At 30.7% G+C, this 17,281-nt stretch overlaps 1 protein-coding gene and 1 non-coding gene across 2 annotated transcripts; one reads left to right on the top strand and one right to left on the bottom strand.

Annotated features, from left to right (window-relative positions):
* Positions 1-9,416: 9,416 nt before the first annotated feature.
* LOC108463449 (zinc finger protein ZAT12) lies at positions 9,417-10,203 on the bottom strand. Its single transcript, XM_017763386.2, has one exon. It carries the CDS (start codon positions 10,067-10,069, stop codon positions 9,596-9,598), a length of 474 nt encoding a protein of 157 aa, XP_017618875.1. The 5' UTR covers positions 10,070-10,203; the 3' UTR covers positions 9,417-9,595.
* A 6,870-nt stretch (positions 10,204-17,073) lies between these two features.
* On the top strand, positions 17,074-17,165 carry TRNAY-GUA (transfer RNA tyrosine (anticodon GUA)). The gene is given in 2 exon segments: positions 17,074-17,110; positions 17,130-17,165. It is a non-coding gene; the product is annotated as a tRNA-Tyr (tRNA).
* The last annotated feature ends 116 nt before the right edge of the window (positions 17,166-17,281 follow it).

Genomic DNA, 17,281 nt, shown 5'->3' with positions numbered 1-17,281 from the left:
GATTGGTTGTTATTTATACCATTATGTGATATTGATATGATAACTCTTTTGTACTTGTGTATGAATATCTTGAGGAAATGTACTTCATGGGTATACCTCGAGCATATATCAAACTTCTTACATTCGAGGGAAGTTGTTTGGAGCTTCTTTCTTTGATGATTTGAACTAGAGTTAGTCCTCAAAGCAGATTCGGGTCTTAATTTAGGAGCTTGAGTAGCACCGAGCTGTCTATCGAGACAATTTCGTGTTCTTCATGAAACCCACCAAAAGAAAGAATATCGGTATCCTCCTCACCATAACCGTTCCCCATCGATATGAGAATTTCATCATCCTTACCATAAGCAGGAGTTGCTTTCCGGATATGCATATCACCATTGTTACATGTATAAATAAGTATTGACCCATTAAAACAACATTATCGTACTCCTTATTTATGCCCCATTCAAGAATGGGTATTCCAGAATTCAATTTATCCTTAAGAAACCAGTTATTGGATTCAATTTTGGAAGAATTATCAAATGTTGAATGGAATCCCCATCAGAAACATGAGAAGGGAGGTCCTTTGCAATCAAACGACTTTTAATCTGAAATGACTGCAATAAACAAATACCATTTATTTGTATCAATTCAATGATCAAAAGCTGAGAAAGTAAAACTCAGATCTTTTTCACAGTAACAAATAAAGTCGCATCTCTTTTAATCATTCTAAATAGAAAATTAAGCTCCTTTTCCATGATATTACTTTTATCATGAGACTGAAAATTAGGAAAAACAAAAATTTAAATCTACATTTCAATTTTACAGAAAAGCGCGCTGACGGGGATGCGTTTTACCAGTGTCAACAAAAACGTGTTGACATGGGCACATATTTACCTGTTCTCGGATTAAAAAAAAGGTCATTTTTTAATATTATAAAATAGATTTTTTTTTTGAAATTTTATAAGAATAAGTCTTTATAAAAATCCAAACAACATTAAAAAAAAAAATTAAGGTGTCACCAATTGATATGGAAATAAAACTTACAAAATAAACCTTTATATAGACCTAAAGTCTCATTTTCTTTATTTTTTTAAGCAATGTGAGATATGAGATACATGTATATATTGACTCATGAATAGGTTTGTAGTTTGTTCTAAACAACGTGAGATTCCTTCCTCTTTAACTAACAACATAAGATTAAAGGCTATATTATATTTTATATTTTTTACTTATAGAGTTTAAATTTTTACAAAAGTTAACATTTGTTACATTATAAATAAAACTTTTAAACTCTATAAGTAAAAATATTATAAATAAAATAAAATGAGAATGATAAAATATTAAAAACAAATATTTAAAAATAACTAATAGTTGATTGATCATTTTGTAAGTGAATAAAATATTAAAAACAAATATTTAAAAATAACTAATAGTTGATTGATCATTTTGTAAGTGATTACTAATGTAACTTAATCTAGATATAAAAATATGAAAAATAATTATTATATTTTATCCATATTATATATTTCTATAAAAAACTTATTTAACATAACTATATACTATGTTTAAATAGATTATCTATCCAATCAAAATACATCGGGAATAAATTTATCAACATTCATTAGGTGATGAAAATTAAATAAAAATTAGGATTAAAAATTAATGAGTATAGTAAAATATTTAAAAATAAATAAATATTTAAAAATATATCAATTTTTAAAATTACAAAAAAATATACTATTTGAATACCAAATACTCACTATTTATTTATTAATCAAACATTCATAATATAATATAATATAAATAATAAAAATTAAAAGCATAACTTTTAAATTAAAATAATAGAAAATTATTTTAAAAATTAGAATTGCATGTATATTAACTTCAAACATTTAAAATTGAATAGAAGATTATTGCATATACAAGTTTCATATGTGCAATTTATTCTTTTTTTAATAGTCCTTTTGTATATGCTAACAATTCTAAAATGCAACAACATTAAATATTTCAAAAGATAATTTTATAATATGAGAAAATATTAACAAAATATAAAAAATTTATTTTGTAAAAAATTATAAAATATAGTGTAACCTTTAATTTTATGTTATTAGTTAAAAGAGGAAGAAATCTTATATCATTTAGGAATAAGTTACAAACCTATTCATGGCTCCATATATAAACATATCTCACATCTCATATTCTTAAGAAAACAAGAGAAATGAGACTTTGCGTCTATATAAATATCTATTTTGTAAATTTTATTTTCATATTAATTAGTGACACCTTAAAATAAAAAAATGATGTTGTCACTTTGTGTCTTTATAAAGGCTTATTCTCGTAAATTTTTAAAAAAATTAATCTATTTTTATAATATTTTAAAAAAAATGACTTTTTTTAAAAATTTAATTTGAGAACAGGCAAAAGCACATCTACGTCAGTATGTTTTTGTTGACAACGGGTAAAGTGCATACTCATCAGCCCGTTTTTATGAAATTTTTTCTTAAAACACTTCTATATAAACGCGTTTTAAATTTTTTATTCTATTTTAATAAATAAAATTTAAAATGACACATTTCCGTAGGTAGAAAATGAGTTTTCTTTTTTTATTAGTATAATGGTCGTCAAAATGTATCAACGGCTTGATCGTACGGCGCTGCTGTTTCACCATTGATATCCACGTGTATCGCGGTTAATGGAGCCTGACTGTCACTAACCTCATCAACAGCTAGATTTCGTCACATTCTCTTGGGTTAGGAATCTAGAACGGCCAGTAGTAAATTAGAGATTGAAATACTGACACGTGTTAATTTCTAGTCAACAATTTTCTTTCCGCGCTGCAGACACTTGAAATTAAAACCATAAAACAACACAAATTAACGGCCAAAAACTCAACACCGATAAACCGGACACGGATTTGAAAACAAACCAAAGTAAAAACGAAGCACATTAAGCTAAATCGGATATCCATAACTAAACCGGCTCAAAGACTTAGCATTAAAGTAAAACAGTAAAAGAAATGCTGTCAATTGTGTTTTGTCTTCAACTAATAAAGTAATAAATAGAAATCTTATCACAGAAATATAAAAGTGTATTTAAAAATAATAAATAATATGATTCTAAACTAATTAATTATAACATAAATTATGTATAATATTAAAATAAAAATAAATTAAATTGTGAGTAAAACGAATTTTTAAATACAAAAACACATGTATATTTATTAAAGTGTCATATAAAAATTTAAAATTTAAAATTATTTTAGTTTAAATGGTAAATGAATTTTTTTATATGCATTTTATTTATGGTTCAAACCTCATTAAGGATATTTTTAATTGATTTATAAAAATATAAAATAACAAAACACCCACATAATCATATAACTTATTTTGCAAATAAAATATTTTAGGTAATTTCCTAACGAGTTGGGATCCGGTTGATAGGTGACACAAACTCATTAAAAGACTTAATAAATAAGATAAATGTATAATTGATGCAGATAATAAAGTGTGCATAATAAAATTGAAATGTACAAAATTATAAAAATAATACTTTAGTTGAGTAGCAAATTAAAAGGTTTTCTAATGCAATTGATTCAAGTTCAAATTCCATCATATACATATTTTTATTAATTTTTAAATAAAAGGACTAAATTACCATCGAATAATATAATTAATTTTAATTATGAAAGACATTTCTATAATTTTCCTAATCAAGTTGGTGACGCGGTTGAGAGTGATATCAATTTAATAAAACGCTTAATAAATAGTGTAGATTAGAGATTTGAATTGAATTAATTTCCTTGATTAGGTTTTTATATTTAAAAATAAAACAAATCAATTAAATTGAATAAATTAAAATTTAAGATGAAAATAATTCAACAGAAAATTTACAATTCATTTTGGTTTTTTTTCAGTTCTTTTAAAGGTTTATTTATAAAATTAATTAATTAATTGAGTTGCATTTGATTGGATAATTTTATATTTGAATATTTAATTTTATATTTGAGTAAGTAATTGAGTTTGAGTTAATTTATATTTGGGTTAAGTTAATATATATGGTTAGTTGAGTAAAGTGCATGTAAATGTTGGATTGCCTACATTTATTAGGTTGGGTCTAATATTTAATAAAAATAGATTAAATTGTGAGTAAATCAATTTTAAACACATAAAGGTATAAGATTAAGAATTTTAAATGAATGTAATTATTTATTATGATGTTGTCATCAATATTAAATTAATGTAAAATTAATTTGTGACACTAACTCAATCAATAACCTTATTAATAATAATTTCATTGCACACGTATGCGTGTGAAAACTATATATTTAGAATACATGTGTGCGTTTCAATTAATAACATTATTAATATATACAATTGATGGAGGTAATAAAGTATATATAATACAATTAAAATGCAAATATTATATTAAAATAAAATTTTGGTTCAATGATAAAGTTTATATTTTAGTGACATAAATAGCACAAATTCAAATCTAACTACATGTAATTTTTTATTAACTTTTTAATTAAAAAAATTAATATACCTTCGAATAATATGAAATATTTTAATTATATAATGTTAGAATTAAGTGACCCAAATTCTTATTTAAATAAAATACGATGGAAAATAAAATAAAAGTAAAATCCATATAGAACTAGACTTCTTTTATTTTATTTTAGAATAAGGTTTTTAAACATTATTAAACTCCATCTATTTTATATTGATTAGGATAAGGTGTTTCAATCCTACTAGAATATGGCTTTGCAAGCCTATAAATAGACATAGTCTATTCCTCTTGTATTTGAGTCAAATTTTTCGACATAGTGAATTTTCTTCTCCTCCTGCTGTGGTTTTTTCGAAAGGGTTTCACGTAAAATTTGTGTGTTCTTTATTTTATTTATTTTATTCTATTTATTTTTCACAAAGTGGTATCGAGCTTCCGGTTATTCATCTCGATCACGGTAATGACGTCTTTGAAGTATGAAATTTCATTGTTGGATCGCAACACCGATTTGCGTTGTGGCAAATTAAGATGCAAGCGCTTCTTGCAGATGGATTTAGAGGATGCCCCGCTAGGATAGATAAGATGCCTTCGACATTAACAGATGAAGAGAAGAAGCGTAAGGATCGAAAGGCATTAACACAATTACATCTGCATTTGTCCAACGAAATTTTGCAGGATGTGATGAAAGAGAAAACCGCCATTGCATTATGGAAGAGGCTAGAACAAATATGTATGTCGAAAACTCTAACAAGCAAGTTGCATATGAAGCGGCGTCTTTATGCTCATCGTTTGGAGGAAGGTGCGTCGCATTACGAACACTTAACAAGTGTTTAAAGAAATTCTCTCAAACTTGGAGGCCATGGAGGTTCAAGATGATAAGGAAGATCTAGGGTTGATTCTACTTTGTTCGTTGCCCTGTCTTATTCAACCTTTAGAGACACGATTTTATATAGCGAGTCTCTCACAGTTGATGAGGTTTATGATTCTTTAACCTCGTATGATAAGATGAAGCATCTTGTGGTTAAACCCAACTCTCGTGGAGAGGGTCTCATTGTTCGTGGGAGACAAGACCGGAATGTTGATGATGATCGTGGTAGAACACAGAACGGAATCCTCGTGGTAAATCTAAGGGTAGATCGAAATCTTCAAACAGAGGTAAAACTTGCAACTTCGCAAGAAGAAAGGGCACATTAAATCTGAGTGCTATAAGCTACAAAATAAGATTAAAAGGGAGGTGCGAATCAAAAGGAAAACAGACCGAAAAATTCGGTGAAGGCGATGTTGTAGAAGACTACGGCGATGGTGAACTTCTAGTTGCTTCATCAATGATTCTAAAGTAAGCGAGGAGTGGATACTTGATTCAGTGCACCTTCCACATGAGTCCCAATCGGGATTGGTTTACAACTTATGAAACGAAGATCTGAAGGTGTTGTTTTGATGGGAAATAATGCTTCATGTAAAATCGCAGTGTTGGAACAATTAAAGTTAAGATGTTTGATGGAGTTGTCGAACACTTAGTGACGTGCGGCATGTTCCGAATTGAAAAGAAATTTAATTTCGTTGAGTACTCTTGATTCAAAAAATGCAGATACACAGTGAAAGTGGGGTTTTAAAGATTTCAAAGGGTCCTTGTTGTGATGAAAGGGCAAAGAAAGATTGCCAAGTTATATGTTTCTGAGGTTTCTATATTATCGGTGATGCAATTGCCGCTTCCTCTTCCTTGTCGATGATGATATTACTAAACTTTGGCATATCGCCTAGGGCATATGAGTGAGAATGGCATGGCGAATTAAGCAAAGAGGACTTCTTAATGGGCAAGGAATTTGCAAACTGAATTTCGTGAGCACTTGTGTTTTGGGAAGCAAAGAGAGTTCGATTCACTACAGGAATCCATAACACAAAGGAAACGTTGGAGTATATCCATTCGATCCGTGGGGGCCGTCGAGTGCCTTCGAGAGGTGGAGCTAATTATATGCTAACCTTTATTGATGATTTTTCCGAAAAATTTGGGCGTTCTTCTGAAGCGAAAAGCGATGTGTTTTCCACATTTAAGTCTTGGAAAATTATGATTGAAAAACAGACGGAAAAGCAGATAAAATACCTCCGCATGCACAATGGCTTAGAGTTACGCTCGATGAGTTTAATAGATTGTGCAAGTCGGAAGGATCATGAGACACTTGACGATTCGTCATACTCCACAAACAAAAGCGGCGTTGCGAAGCGAATGAACGAAGCGATCATGGAGAAGGTTCGATGTATGTTGTCAAATGCCAACTTACAAGTCATTTTGGGCGTAAATGATTTCTCTCTTGCATGTTTTTGATCAACCGATCTCCATCCGTTGCCATTGAGAAAAGACTCCACAAGAGGTATGGTCCGTAATCCCGCTAATTATTCGATTTAAAGATTTTTGGGTGTCTGCGTATGCTCATGTTGATAATGGAAAATTGGAACCGAGATCCATTAAATGCGTTTTCTTGGTTATAAAGTGGTGTAAAAGGCTATAAGTTATGGTGTCCGAAAATAGAAAAGTTGTGATTAGCAGAGATGTTGTTTTTGATGAAACCGCTATGCTACCTAACTTATCTCTTAAAGACTCTTCCAATAAAGAAAACCAAAAGCGGTGGAGCATCGATTAATACGAATCAACTCCTCAAGCCAAGACAAAAATTGAGAATAGAGTTGCTTCTTCACCGCAATACTCTATCGCCAAAAACAGGACAAGAAGAGAAATTAAACCTCCAAAGAAGTATGCCGAGGTTGATCTAGTTGCTTATGCTTTAAATGTGGTGAAGATATAGATGCGAATCAAGAGCCATTTAATTATTCGAGGCGATTAGTTGTGAAGACTCGTAAAAGTGGATGTTTGCTATGCAAGAGGAGATGGAATCACTCCACAAAAGCAGTAACATGGGATCTTGTAAAACTTCCTAAAGGTAAAAAGGCATTCGTTGTAAATGGGTGTTTAAAAGAAAGAAGGGACTCGGGAGTTGAAGAACCCGGATATAAAGCAAGGCTTGTTGCAAAGGGTTACTGATCAAATTCGAGTGGACTTCATGATGTGTTCTCTCCAGTTGTTAAGCATAGTTCGATTCGAGCTTTGCTTGGTATTGTGGCCATGCATGATTTGGAGCTTGAGCAGTTAGATGTAAAAACTGCATTTCTGCATGGAGAACTTGAGGAAGATATTTACATGCAACAACCAGAGGGTTTTATAGTCTCAGAAAAAGAGGACTATGTTTGCTTGCTGAAAAAGTCCCTTTACGGTTTGAAACAATCACCAAGACAAGGGTACAAGAGGTTTGATTCCTTTATGACTTCTCATGATTTCAAAAGAAGTAGTTTTGACAGTTGTGTCTACTTTAAGAAAAAGCAGTGATGGTTCTTTGTGTATCTACTTCTTTATGTTGATGACATGTTGATAGCGAGAAAAGATAAAAGAGAGATAAGAAAGGTTAAAGCCCAACTAAGTGAAGAATTTGAGATGAAAGATTTAGGACCACAAAGAAGATACTTGGTATGGAGATTCTCGAGATAGAAAACAAGTAAATTGTACCTAAGTCGGAAGGGTACATTGAGAAAGTTCTTTGCGAGTTCAATATGCAGAGTGCTAAGCTGTTAGTACTCCTTTAGCGACCATTTCAAACTTTCATCGGCCTTGTCTCCTCAATCGATAATGAGATTGAGTACATGTCACATGTTCCATACTCTAGTGCAAGAGGATCTCTCATGTATGCTATGGTTTGTTCACGCCCGGTTATCATATGCGGTCGGCGATTAGCGAGATACATGGCGAATCTGGTAAAGAACACCGGAAAGCGATTCGATGGATTTTAAGATACTTACGAGGCACTACTAATGTTTGCTTACAGTTTGGAAAAACTAAAGATGGAGTTATAGGGTATGTTGATGCTGATTTTGCGGAGACCTTGATAGAAGAAGATCTCTCTCAAAGTTACGTCTTTACAATCGGAGGTTGTGCAATTAGTTGGAAAGCCACTTTGCAAACTACGATCGCTTTGTCTACCACCTGAAGCCGAGTACATGGCGATTAATGAGGCTTGTAAAGAAGCTATTTGGTTGAAGGGACTATTTAGTGAACTCAATGAAGACCTTCAAATCAGCACGAAGATTTTGTGACAATCAGTGCCATCTTTCTTACAAAAGATCAAATGTTTCATGAGAGAACAAAACACATTGATATTCGGTATCATTTTGTTCGTGATATTATTACTCGTGGTGATATTGTTGTGAGCAAAATTAGCACTCATGAAAATCCTGCAGATATGATGACTAAGTCACTTCCTATAACCAAGTTTGAGCATTGCTTAGACTTGGTTGGTGTTCATTGTTGAAGTTAAACCCTTAAGGGTTTTTTGGAAGAGGTGAAGAACTTGTTTATTGAAAGTTCGCGATGAAGAACTTGTTCATTGAGAATTTGTGTCAAGGTGGAGATTGTTAGAATTAAGTGACCCAAATTCTTATTTAAATAAAATACGATGGAAAATAAAATAAAAGTAAAATCCATATAGAACTAGACTTCTTTTATTTTATTTTAGAATAAGGTTTTAAACCTTATTAAACTCCATCTATTTTATATTGATTAGGATAAGGTGTTTCAATCCTACTAGAATATGGCTTTGCAAGCCTATAAATAGACATAGTCTATTCCTCTTGTATTTGAGTCAAATTTTTCGACATAGTGAATTTTCTTCTCCTCTGCCGTGGTTTTTCCCGAAAGGGTTTCCACGTAAAATTTGTGTGTTCTTTATTTTATTTATTTTATTCTATTTATTTTTCACATATAAAAATATGTTCATAAATTTCATAACCAAATTGATAGCAACATTAAATTAAATAAAGAAAAAAAATCTCTTATGTGCTTTTCCAACTTCCTTTTTCTCTTAATTTTGTATTCAATACTATTAATTGAATTTTTTATATTTTTAATTTTATTATCAATTTTAATATAAAAATAAGACATGAATAACAATGTAGTAAAAATGGAGTAAAAAATAGACCAAAAACAATATACAAGTAACGAAAGAATGTTAAAATCAAATCCTATCTACCTATACCGTGCTCTAATAATATGAACCCACATGTATTAATCCTATATAAAACAATGAACAACCGGAGTTGGTGTCACTTTCCCCAGCTTCAACTCCAAATCCACTCCCCAAGACGTCAAACCCAAATCTATAGATGGATCCCTACCATCTCCGGTCGATTTATTCATCTCCGGCAACAAATCCCGAGTTACCAACCCGTCATTCAGAGCAGCCCTATGTCTCCTCATGTGACCGCCGAGAGCTTGACCAATGGCGAACTCCAGCCCACATATCGAACACTCGTGGGTCTTCGGCTTCTTAGGCGAAACCGCTAACTCTTCATTGTCTACTACCGTTAGCTTCGGCTTCTTATGACTCGCCCTGTGACCTCCAAGTGCTTGGAAAGATGAAAACTTTTTATTACATGTCTTGCATGCAAAGACACGACCAGCAACCCGGTCGGTTTCCCCAACTCTCGATAATAACATCAAACAATCTGCCATATCCATCGCATCAATATCTCTGCCTCTCTTCATTAATCTGAAAACTTGTATAAAAAAACTGAAACTTGGAACACTGTAAAGTATGAAACTTTGGGTTTTGCTGTTGAAATCTGAAAAGAAACTTGGATGAGAGGAACATTGGTTGGGGGTTTTGTATTTATAGATTTCAAAAGAACTTGGGGGTTAAGAAAGTAAAAGAGTGATGGAAAATTTGAAGCCGCCATCTTCAGCACGTTGGCGTCACCGCGTAGCCAAGCAGGTTAAGAAAGAGTCGCTTTGAGGCAACTCAGGAGGAACCTTCCTTACAAATTCTAGACACTTATTTGTTATTCGTAGTGTTGTGAGTGTTATGTTACTTGCATTTCATACACATGTTCGCGCGTGTACACCACACTCCTATGTTTTTTTTTTTTTTTAATTATAGTTTTTTACTTGTTGCTCAAGTTGTTTAGTTTGTTCTTGCCTAGTGGTACATTAGTAGTTCATGTTCGCATATTATTAGAAATAATTTTTAAATAACTCAAATATTTTAATTATTTTCTTTATAAACATTTTAATTAATAAAAATACTTTTTTAATAATGTGTAGTCAATTAAAGAGTTTTAATTAAGAACTAGATTATATTGAAATAAAAATATAAAAATATAATTTAAGTTAATAAATTAATAATTTTTTTTGGATAGAATGATAGTTTTTTAGTAGTAGTAGTTTGAAAAGAGAGGACTTTTCTTAGTAATTAAGTTTTTAAAAAACATTATGTAACACAGAAAAATTATTTTATAATAATTAATAATCTATTAGACCTAATTATGAATTGGGTCATTGTTAAAGATTAAACTCGTTTTTAAATTTGAGTTTAATTAATAAATGAATTTAAAATTTTGCTCAACCCCAATCTAGATAATAATGCTAAATTTGAGTTCAACCCGACTCGTTTATATTAAAATTTTATATAAAAATAAATTTAAGAAATATAATATATTAAATACGTTAAAAATATTAAAATACATGTATCCTAATAATTTGAAAACACATTAAAAAGAATCTTTATTCTTAAATAAAACTAACATAGTTACAATTTAATGTAAATGTCTTTAAAAATAATAACAAAATTAATAATAAAATAAGAGTTATATAATATCCAAACAATAATAACAAAATAATAATAATAATAATATAATAGTAAAATAACAAAAAATAATATTAGAAAATTATTTTCAGAAAAATTAAGACATTATTTTTATCTAAGTCTATTTTTCAAACCTATTCTTTTACTCAAAACCTCTTACTTTTAAGATAATTCTAACTTAATTCTGCAGCTCATATATACTTATCAAAAGTAAATAGAGGGTTCTGCGATTCCAACAACATATATTATAAGATGAACACATAATGGATAAGCCAAACATTGAGATTCTAACTTCCAGCATTTTCAAGATTGATGTTTGTTTTTTAAAAAAGAAAAAAAAATGATTTTTGTCGGTCACGCGTTAGTGACGCGTGGGAGTGTTGAAGTGACTATTGTAAGAACAAGGTTTAAAATGGAAAGAGAGAGAACGTGCAAAGAAAGTGGACAAGAAGTAGCTAAAAGACTTCGACTGAAGAAAGAAATGGTATTCCTTCCGATGCAGTAAACTAATTAAAAAATATTAATATAAAATTATGATATAAATTGTTGAAAATATAAAAAAATTAAAATTTATAACCCATCCCTTAACTAATTACATTCATCTAAGAAAGATTATAACCCTAAGTTCACGTAAAGTCCAACAACATCAATAGTAATTGAGTTATACAATAAGATTAAATTAATCAAAATCATCTTAATATATAATGTTGTTATTTCAACGCGGTCTGGCTCAAAGGGTGAGTTTCTTAATTTCACACTCTTTTTTTTTTTTTTTTTACACTTAATTTTTTCCGTTTAGTTTCCTCCACCTTTTGGGTTGGTGGCCAAATCTCCCAACATAATTAATCCATCACTTTCCTAGCTATTACCCCTAGTTTTAATGTGAATATTTCCAAGCACGTGTTCACTATAATCAATGCAATCCATTAACTAGTAAAGACTAGAGCAGTGTGTTTGACATATAATTGGAAGGAGATTTCCATGTCACGCTTAGTTTCTTTTTCCATTTAAACCAATGGTAGCAATTTCCCATTGATTTACGACTAATATTGATGTTTATGGAATCTTAAAACCCTATACCTAACCACTTTTGTACACATTCATATTTTTTCCAAGATAATTACTAGGAAAATTAAGATTTGACGCTAATGACTTTAAGTACAATGACTTGGACGAGGAAAAAGAAAGCGTTTTTGGGAATTTTGATGCGAGTTTATTGTGGATTTTTTCTTTATTTATTATGGGTTTAAGTCTAGTCATATACGAAAAATGCTTGAATCATGATATATTTCGATTTTTAGTAAAATTTTAATTTGTACATATATAATTATTCATACATATATTAAACTTCTTTAAAAAGTTTCGTCTTTGATTAATTATCACAATTATATGGACATGACATGCATTGATTTTTGGCTCAAGTTGATTTGGTTTGCATAAACAGTTCTAGTTTTGAATTTTTTGGTTAGTTCGGTTTAAGTCAATTATAAATTTAAATTGATTTTGATTTAGTTTTGTTTTGGGTTTAAGTTCAGAATTTTTAAGTTGGATTATTTAGAGTTTAGATTATTTAAAATTTTTTATTTTAAATTTAAATTATTTTAGGTTTATAATATTTTAAATTCTAAATATTTGGTTTTAGATTAAATAAATTTAAATTGTTAATTTTTTATTATAAAATGGGATAATTATATCAAATTTTGGAGGGTAGAACTATCAAATCCACGTGCAACAATGCATGTTCATTATTTAATTTCCTAATATTTGTCTTCTCTTTGTTTTCGACTGAAACATGGTTAAACATGAGATTCCAACTTCCAACACGCTTTATAGATTGTACAGTACACTAAGTAATGCAACTAGTGGATAATATTAAAAGAATAGTACTCTAGTTTATTCTATTTCAAATCCCCAATTTTTTTAATAACTTAATTCAGGTATTTAAAAAAATCTCTAGTTTTCTATTTAAAAAACCTATTTCTTGTAGCAATTGGCAAGCATTAAGCCATTTTTAATATATATAAGTTGCCATGGAACTTGCTTCTCAAAACCCATAGAATTATTAAAATTGCAATTCAGTCAAAGAAATGAAAATTAATGACAAAAATAAAATAAAGGTTTGCATCACTGTAAGGGTTATAACCTGCACTTAACTACTTTCTAGATGATCCTTTCAATGAAAATTAGCGCTTGTTACACAAACAAGTAAATAAACATGTATAAAAATATGATATAATATATTTTTAAGAGTGTTTTACTTGAATACCATTTTCTGGTATGAAAAGAATTATGTTCAGACCACAAAGTGAATTGTTAAGGGCATACAAGGGAGTATGACTGTACTGTGGAATGAAATCGTGATGACGGTTATCAACTGGTCCTTCGGGATAGGTTTCATAGAGAAACATCGCGATGACGGTTTGCAGGATCTATGGGGCGACACCGTGACGACGATATATAGCTCCTACGGGGTGACACCTCAAAAGAGGTTTAATGTGTAAGACCATAGCTCGACGATGGACACCAATAGAGTCCGCTAGGATATTAAACATGAGGTTACAAGGTGTAAGACCATAGCTCAGTTATGGAAACTAATGAAGTCTGCCAGGACATTAAACATGGGTTACAAGATGTAAGACCATAGCTCGACTATAACAACCAATAGAATCTGCCAGGACATTAAACATGAAGTTACAAGGTGTAAGACCATAGCTCGGCTATGACAACCAATAGAGCCCGTCAAGACATTAAACATGGGGTTATAAGGTGTAAGACCATAGCTCGATTAAGGCAGCCAATAGAGTCTACCAAAACATTCAAATAAGGTTACAAGGTGTGTAAAACCATAACTCGACTATGACAGCTAATAGAGTTTGCCAGGACGTTAAACACGTGTTTAGACTGTGAAAGTTAGTAGCTCAACTATGGTGCCAAGTGAAGTCCAAAAAAAATGTTGGGCTAGGAAGATGATAGGATAAGGTAAGGGAGATTGAAGTATGATCCACTCAGAGAGTAACATGAATAGATGAGTACGACAAATTTGAGAACACGGGTAAACATGATAACCCAATGATCAACCAAATTATGAAGATAAGAAAGGCGAGTAGGAACATCTAAGAATGCAAGTAAGTTATTGACGAGGAATAACTAAGTAGAGGTATGAGTCTGCGAATTTTAGCGAGTACATCGAAATTGGGGGTGATAGTGAAATAATCAAGCAGAACCTAAGTTTAAGGGTCAGCGGATAGAGGTTAACCAAAAACAGGTTCTGTCAAGGGCTACCTTGAGTGAACAATTTGTCGGGAAGTAACGAAAGATATGATTTATTAAGAACTATCTGCTAATTAAAAATTTCAAAGGTTTGAAACAAGGTGAACTAGTAGCTTAGGGTTAGTTGTAAAGTATGAATCCACCAGGATAATGGGGCATTTGATCAGTTAGCTTAACCTCATGATTAGATCTGTGGGTTTGGATTTGAAGGTGAGTTAAAGTGGAAAATTTTTAAAGCTAACCTAGTATGGGATGAACAAATCATGATAAGGATTCAAATTTAAGAACATAAGTGCAAGTCAGCCAGTAGTAGGCAACGAACTTTATTCCCAAGTGTATGGTGGTTTGTGAGAGGGTAAACCTGTCAAAGTATAAGGGAATCTAAGATGAGGCAGAATCAGGCTAGAACCATAGAGGATCATTTCCGTGAAGGTCATGTTTACGTCCAGGATAGAGAATAAATTCGCCAGTGATGAACCGTGAAATCTGTGGAAGGCCAATGATAGACAGAGAGTTGAAATCTCTACTTAAAACTTTGTTTCTTAAGGATTTTGAATTATTGCCATTGCTTTGCAGAATTTCACTAAATTCATTTGAACTTACGTGCTTGCTACTTGTTTGCAAGACAATGTGTGGTTGGGACATCAAGAAAAGGGACCAAGTCAAGCGCCGCCGTATTTGAGGGACAGACGTGGAAGTCGTACATGCATATAGAGATGCTCCGTTAGAGGCCATGCCTCAAGGATTAAGTTGAATACAACAATTTTAAAGTTTAAATTTAGAATTGTAAATACTGTTAAGATTGTAGGACGAAAACTTTTAAAACTTATATTTCTTGATATAGTTTAAAGTGTAAATTAAGCATTTAAGAATGAAATAAGAATAGAATTCAAAATCTCTTTAACTTAATTGGGTCTTGGTATCATTCAGTGCTCAGATTTGGTGATTGGGTCAGGTATAAGGTGTTACACAATTATACATGAATATTTATACAAAAAGCTAATCGACTAATTAACTGATCTTTAACTATATAACAATCACTAACCACTACTTAACTGATACTATAACTACAACTGGATATTACTTAACATGGTACAATAGTAATTTGAATCAAAATTATTATTGAGAAATATAAACATTCATCCAATAAGTCATAATATGGGTTCGGTTTTTTTTCTTTTTTAAACAAGAATAGGAGATTCCCTTTAAATGTGAATTAAACAATTCGCTAGAATTTTCTTAGTTTCAAACTGCATCAATTATGTAATGTGAATATGAGCACATAATTAATTATAAAAATTTTGTTTCTATAATTTTTGTTCGAAATATGACTATATTATTATTTTAGTATTTAATATATTGATAGTATATATTTTTATTTTACAAATAATTTTAATAAAATTGTCATGTGCCCTTTTTAAAAAAAATATTTTATTATATCTTTGTAAGATATTTGTCAACCACTGACTCTACTCATAGAATCTAAAAATTCCACTATTAATATACCAAATATTATTCCATCTCTTTTAATCATCATAATTAATTATGGTAAGAAAAATATGGTAATGTTGTAATTATTTTTTGATAATATGAATAATGTTGTGAGGTTGTTTAAGTTTGAATATAATAAAAATACAAAAGCTTAATTATTAATATGTGAAAAGAAAAAAAGGGATAGAAAAGTCAAAGATTTGAGGAAACATGAGTAGCTTATAGTTGAATAAAATATTAGAATTCTCAACCAGCCAGCCAAAGAGGGGATCCCCCATTTTTTTGTTGTTGCATATTATAATGTAATGTTCTTCCTGCAATTTTTGACTATTGAAAGTAAATAATAAAGATTATGGCAAATTTCATGGCAAACTAAAAAGAAAATAGGGTAGCTAGATAGAATGATTTAAAGTCTAATTTAATCACTAAATTTTAAATTGTTTTAATTGAGTGTTAATCATATTAATTAGATTATTTCATAAGATTATAATGTGGAATATATATTTTAAACATTTTTTATTAAATTTAAATTATTTATGCAATAAATTAAATTTTAATTCACATATATGTTATATTTGAATTGTCCAAACGGTGTTGGATTAATGGCAATACCGTAGTGAAGAAGTCAAAGTGGTTGAGAATTAGTTAACACAGGTACAGCCTCAAGTACAAACGACCTGGTTGTAATTTTGGGGGAGTTTATCTGCTGTGCTGCTGCCTGCATGTTGATAGTTGATAGGTCAGAGATAGCATGGTTTTGTATTGGTGGTTTCATCTGATCTTCGACAAGATGCGTCTGTAAATTGATTGGGGTTTTGTCAACTGAATCATCTTTGGAGTAGTAGAAGATTTATACTCAAATCTTCCTTTCTTCAATTCACATTAATTTTGGGCAATCTCTGCCTACGCTTTTTATAAAAAAAAAAAATTGTGTTTGACTGAATCATAATCTAAAAAAAGTAGAGTCACAATTGATTGAATGGTTATTTAGATCTGGGAATTCTTTGGATCTACAGAGAAACCCGAGTTGAAAGAATGATATGCTGTAATCCCTTACGTGGTGAATCTGAGCAGTGAGCTGTGTTAAAGTGGTCGCTGTAGCAAATTTATTGTTGATGTAAATTAGTGTTGAAAAGCTCTCTCAAGGCCGACCTTAGCTCAGTTGGTAGAGCGGAGGACTGTAGTGGTTAAATCTAACTGATAATCCTTAGGTCACTGGTTCGAATCCGGTAGGTCGGAGCTTTTTGAATTCTGTTTTTTTTCCCCAAAGATTGGGCCAGATGAGGCCCATACTTTAGTGTTGCTAAGTTAGTAGCGTCTTTTTTTCTTAATTTCTTGGCTGTTGAAATGTGTCT

The sequence above is a fragment of the Gossypium arboreum genome, chromosome 1 (assembly GCF_025698485.1).
Source record: "Gossypium arboreum isolate Shixiya-1 chromosome 1, ASM2569848v2, whole genome shotgun sequence".
Taxonomy (NCBI): Eukaryota; Viridiplantae; Streptophyta; class Magnoliopsida; order Malvales; family Malvaceae; genus Gossypium; species Gossypium arboreum.
This window is presented reverse-complemented; position numbering and strand designations above follow the sequence as displayed.

Coding starts and splice junctions, on each gene's coding strand:
- LOC108463449 (XM_017763386.2), bottom strand. CDS start 10,069: ATGAAGAGAGGCAGAGATATTGATGCGATGGATATGGCAGATTGTTTG.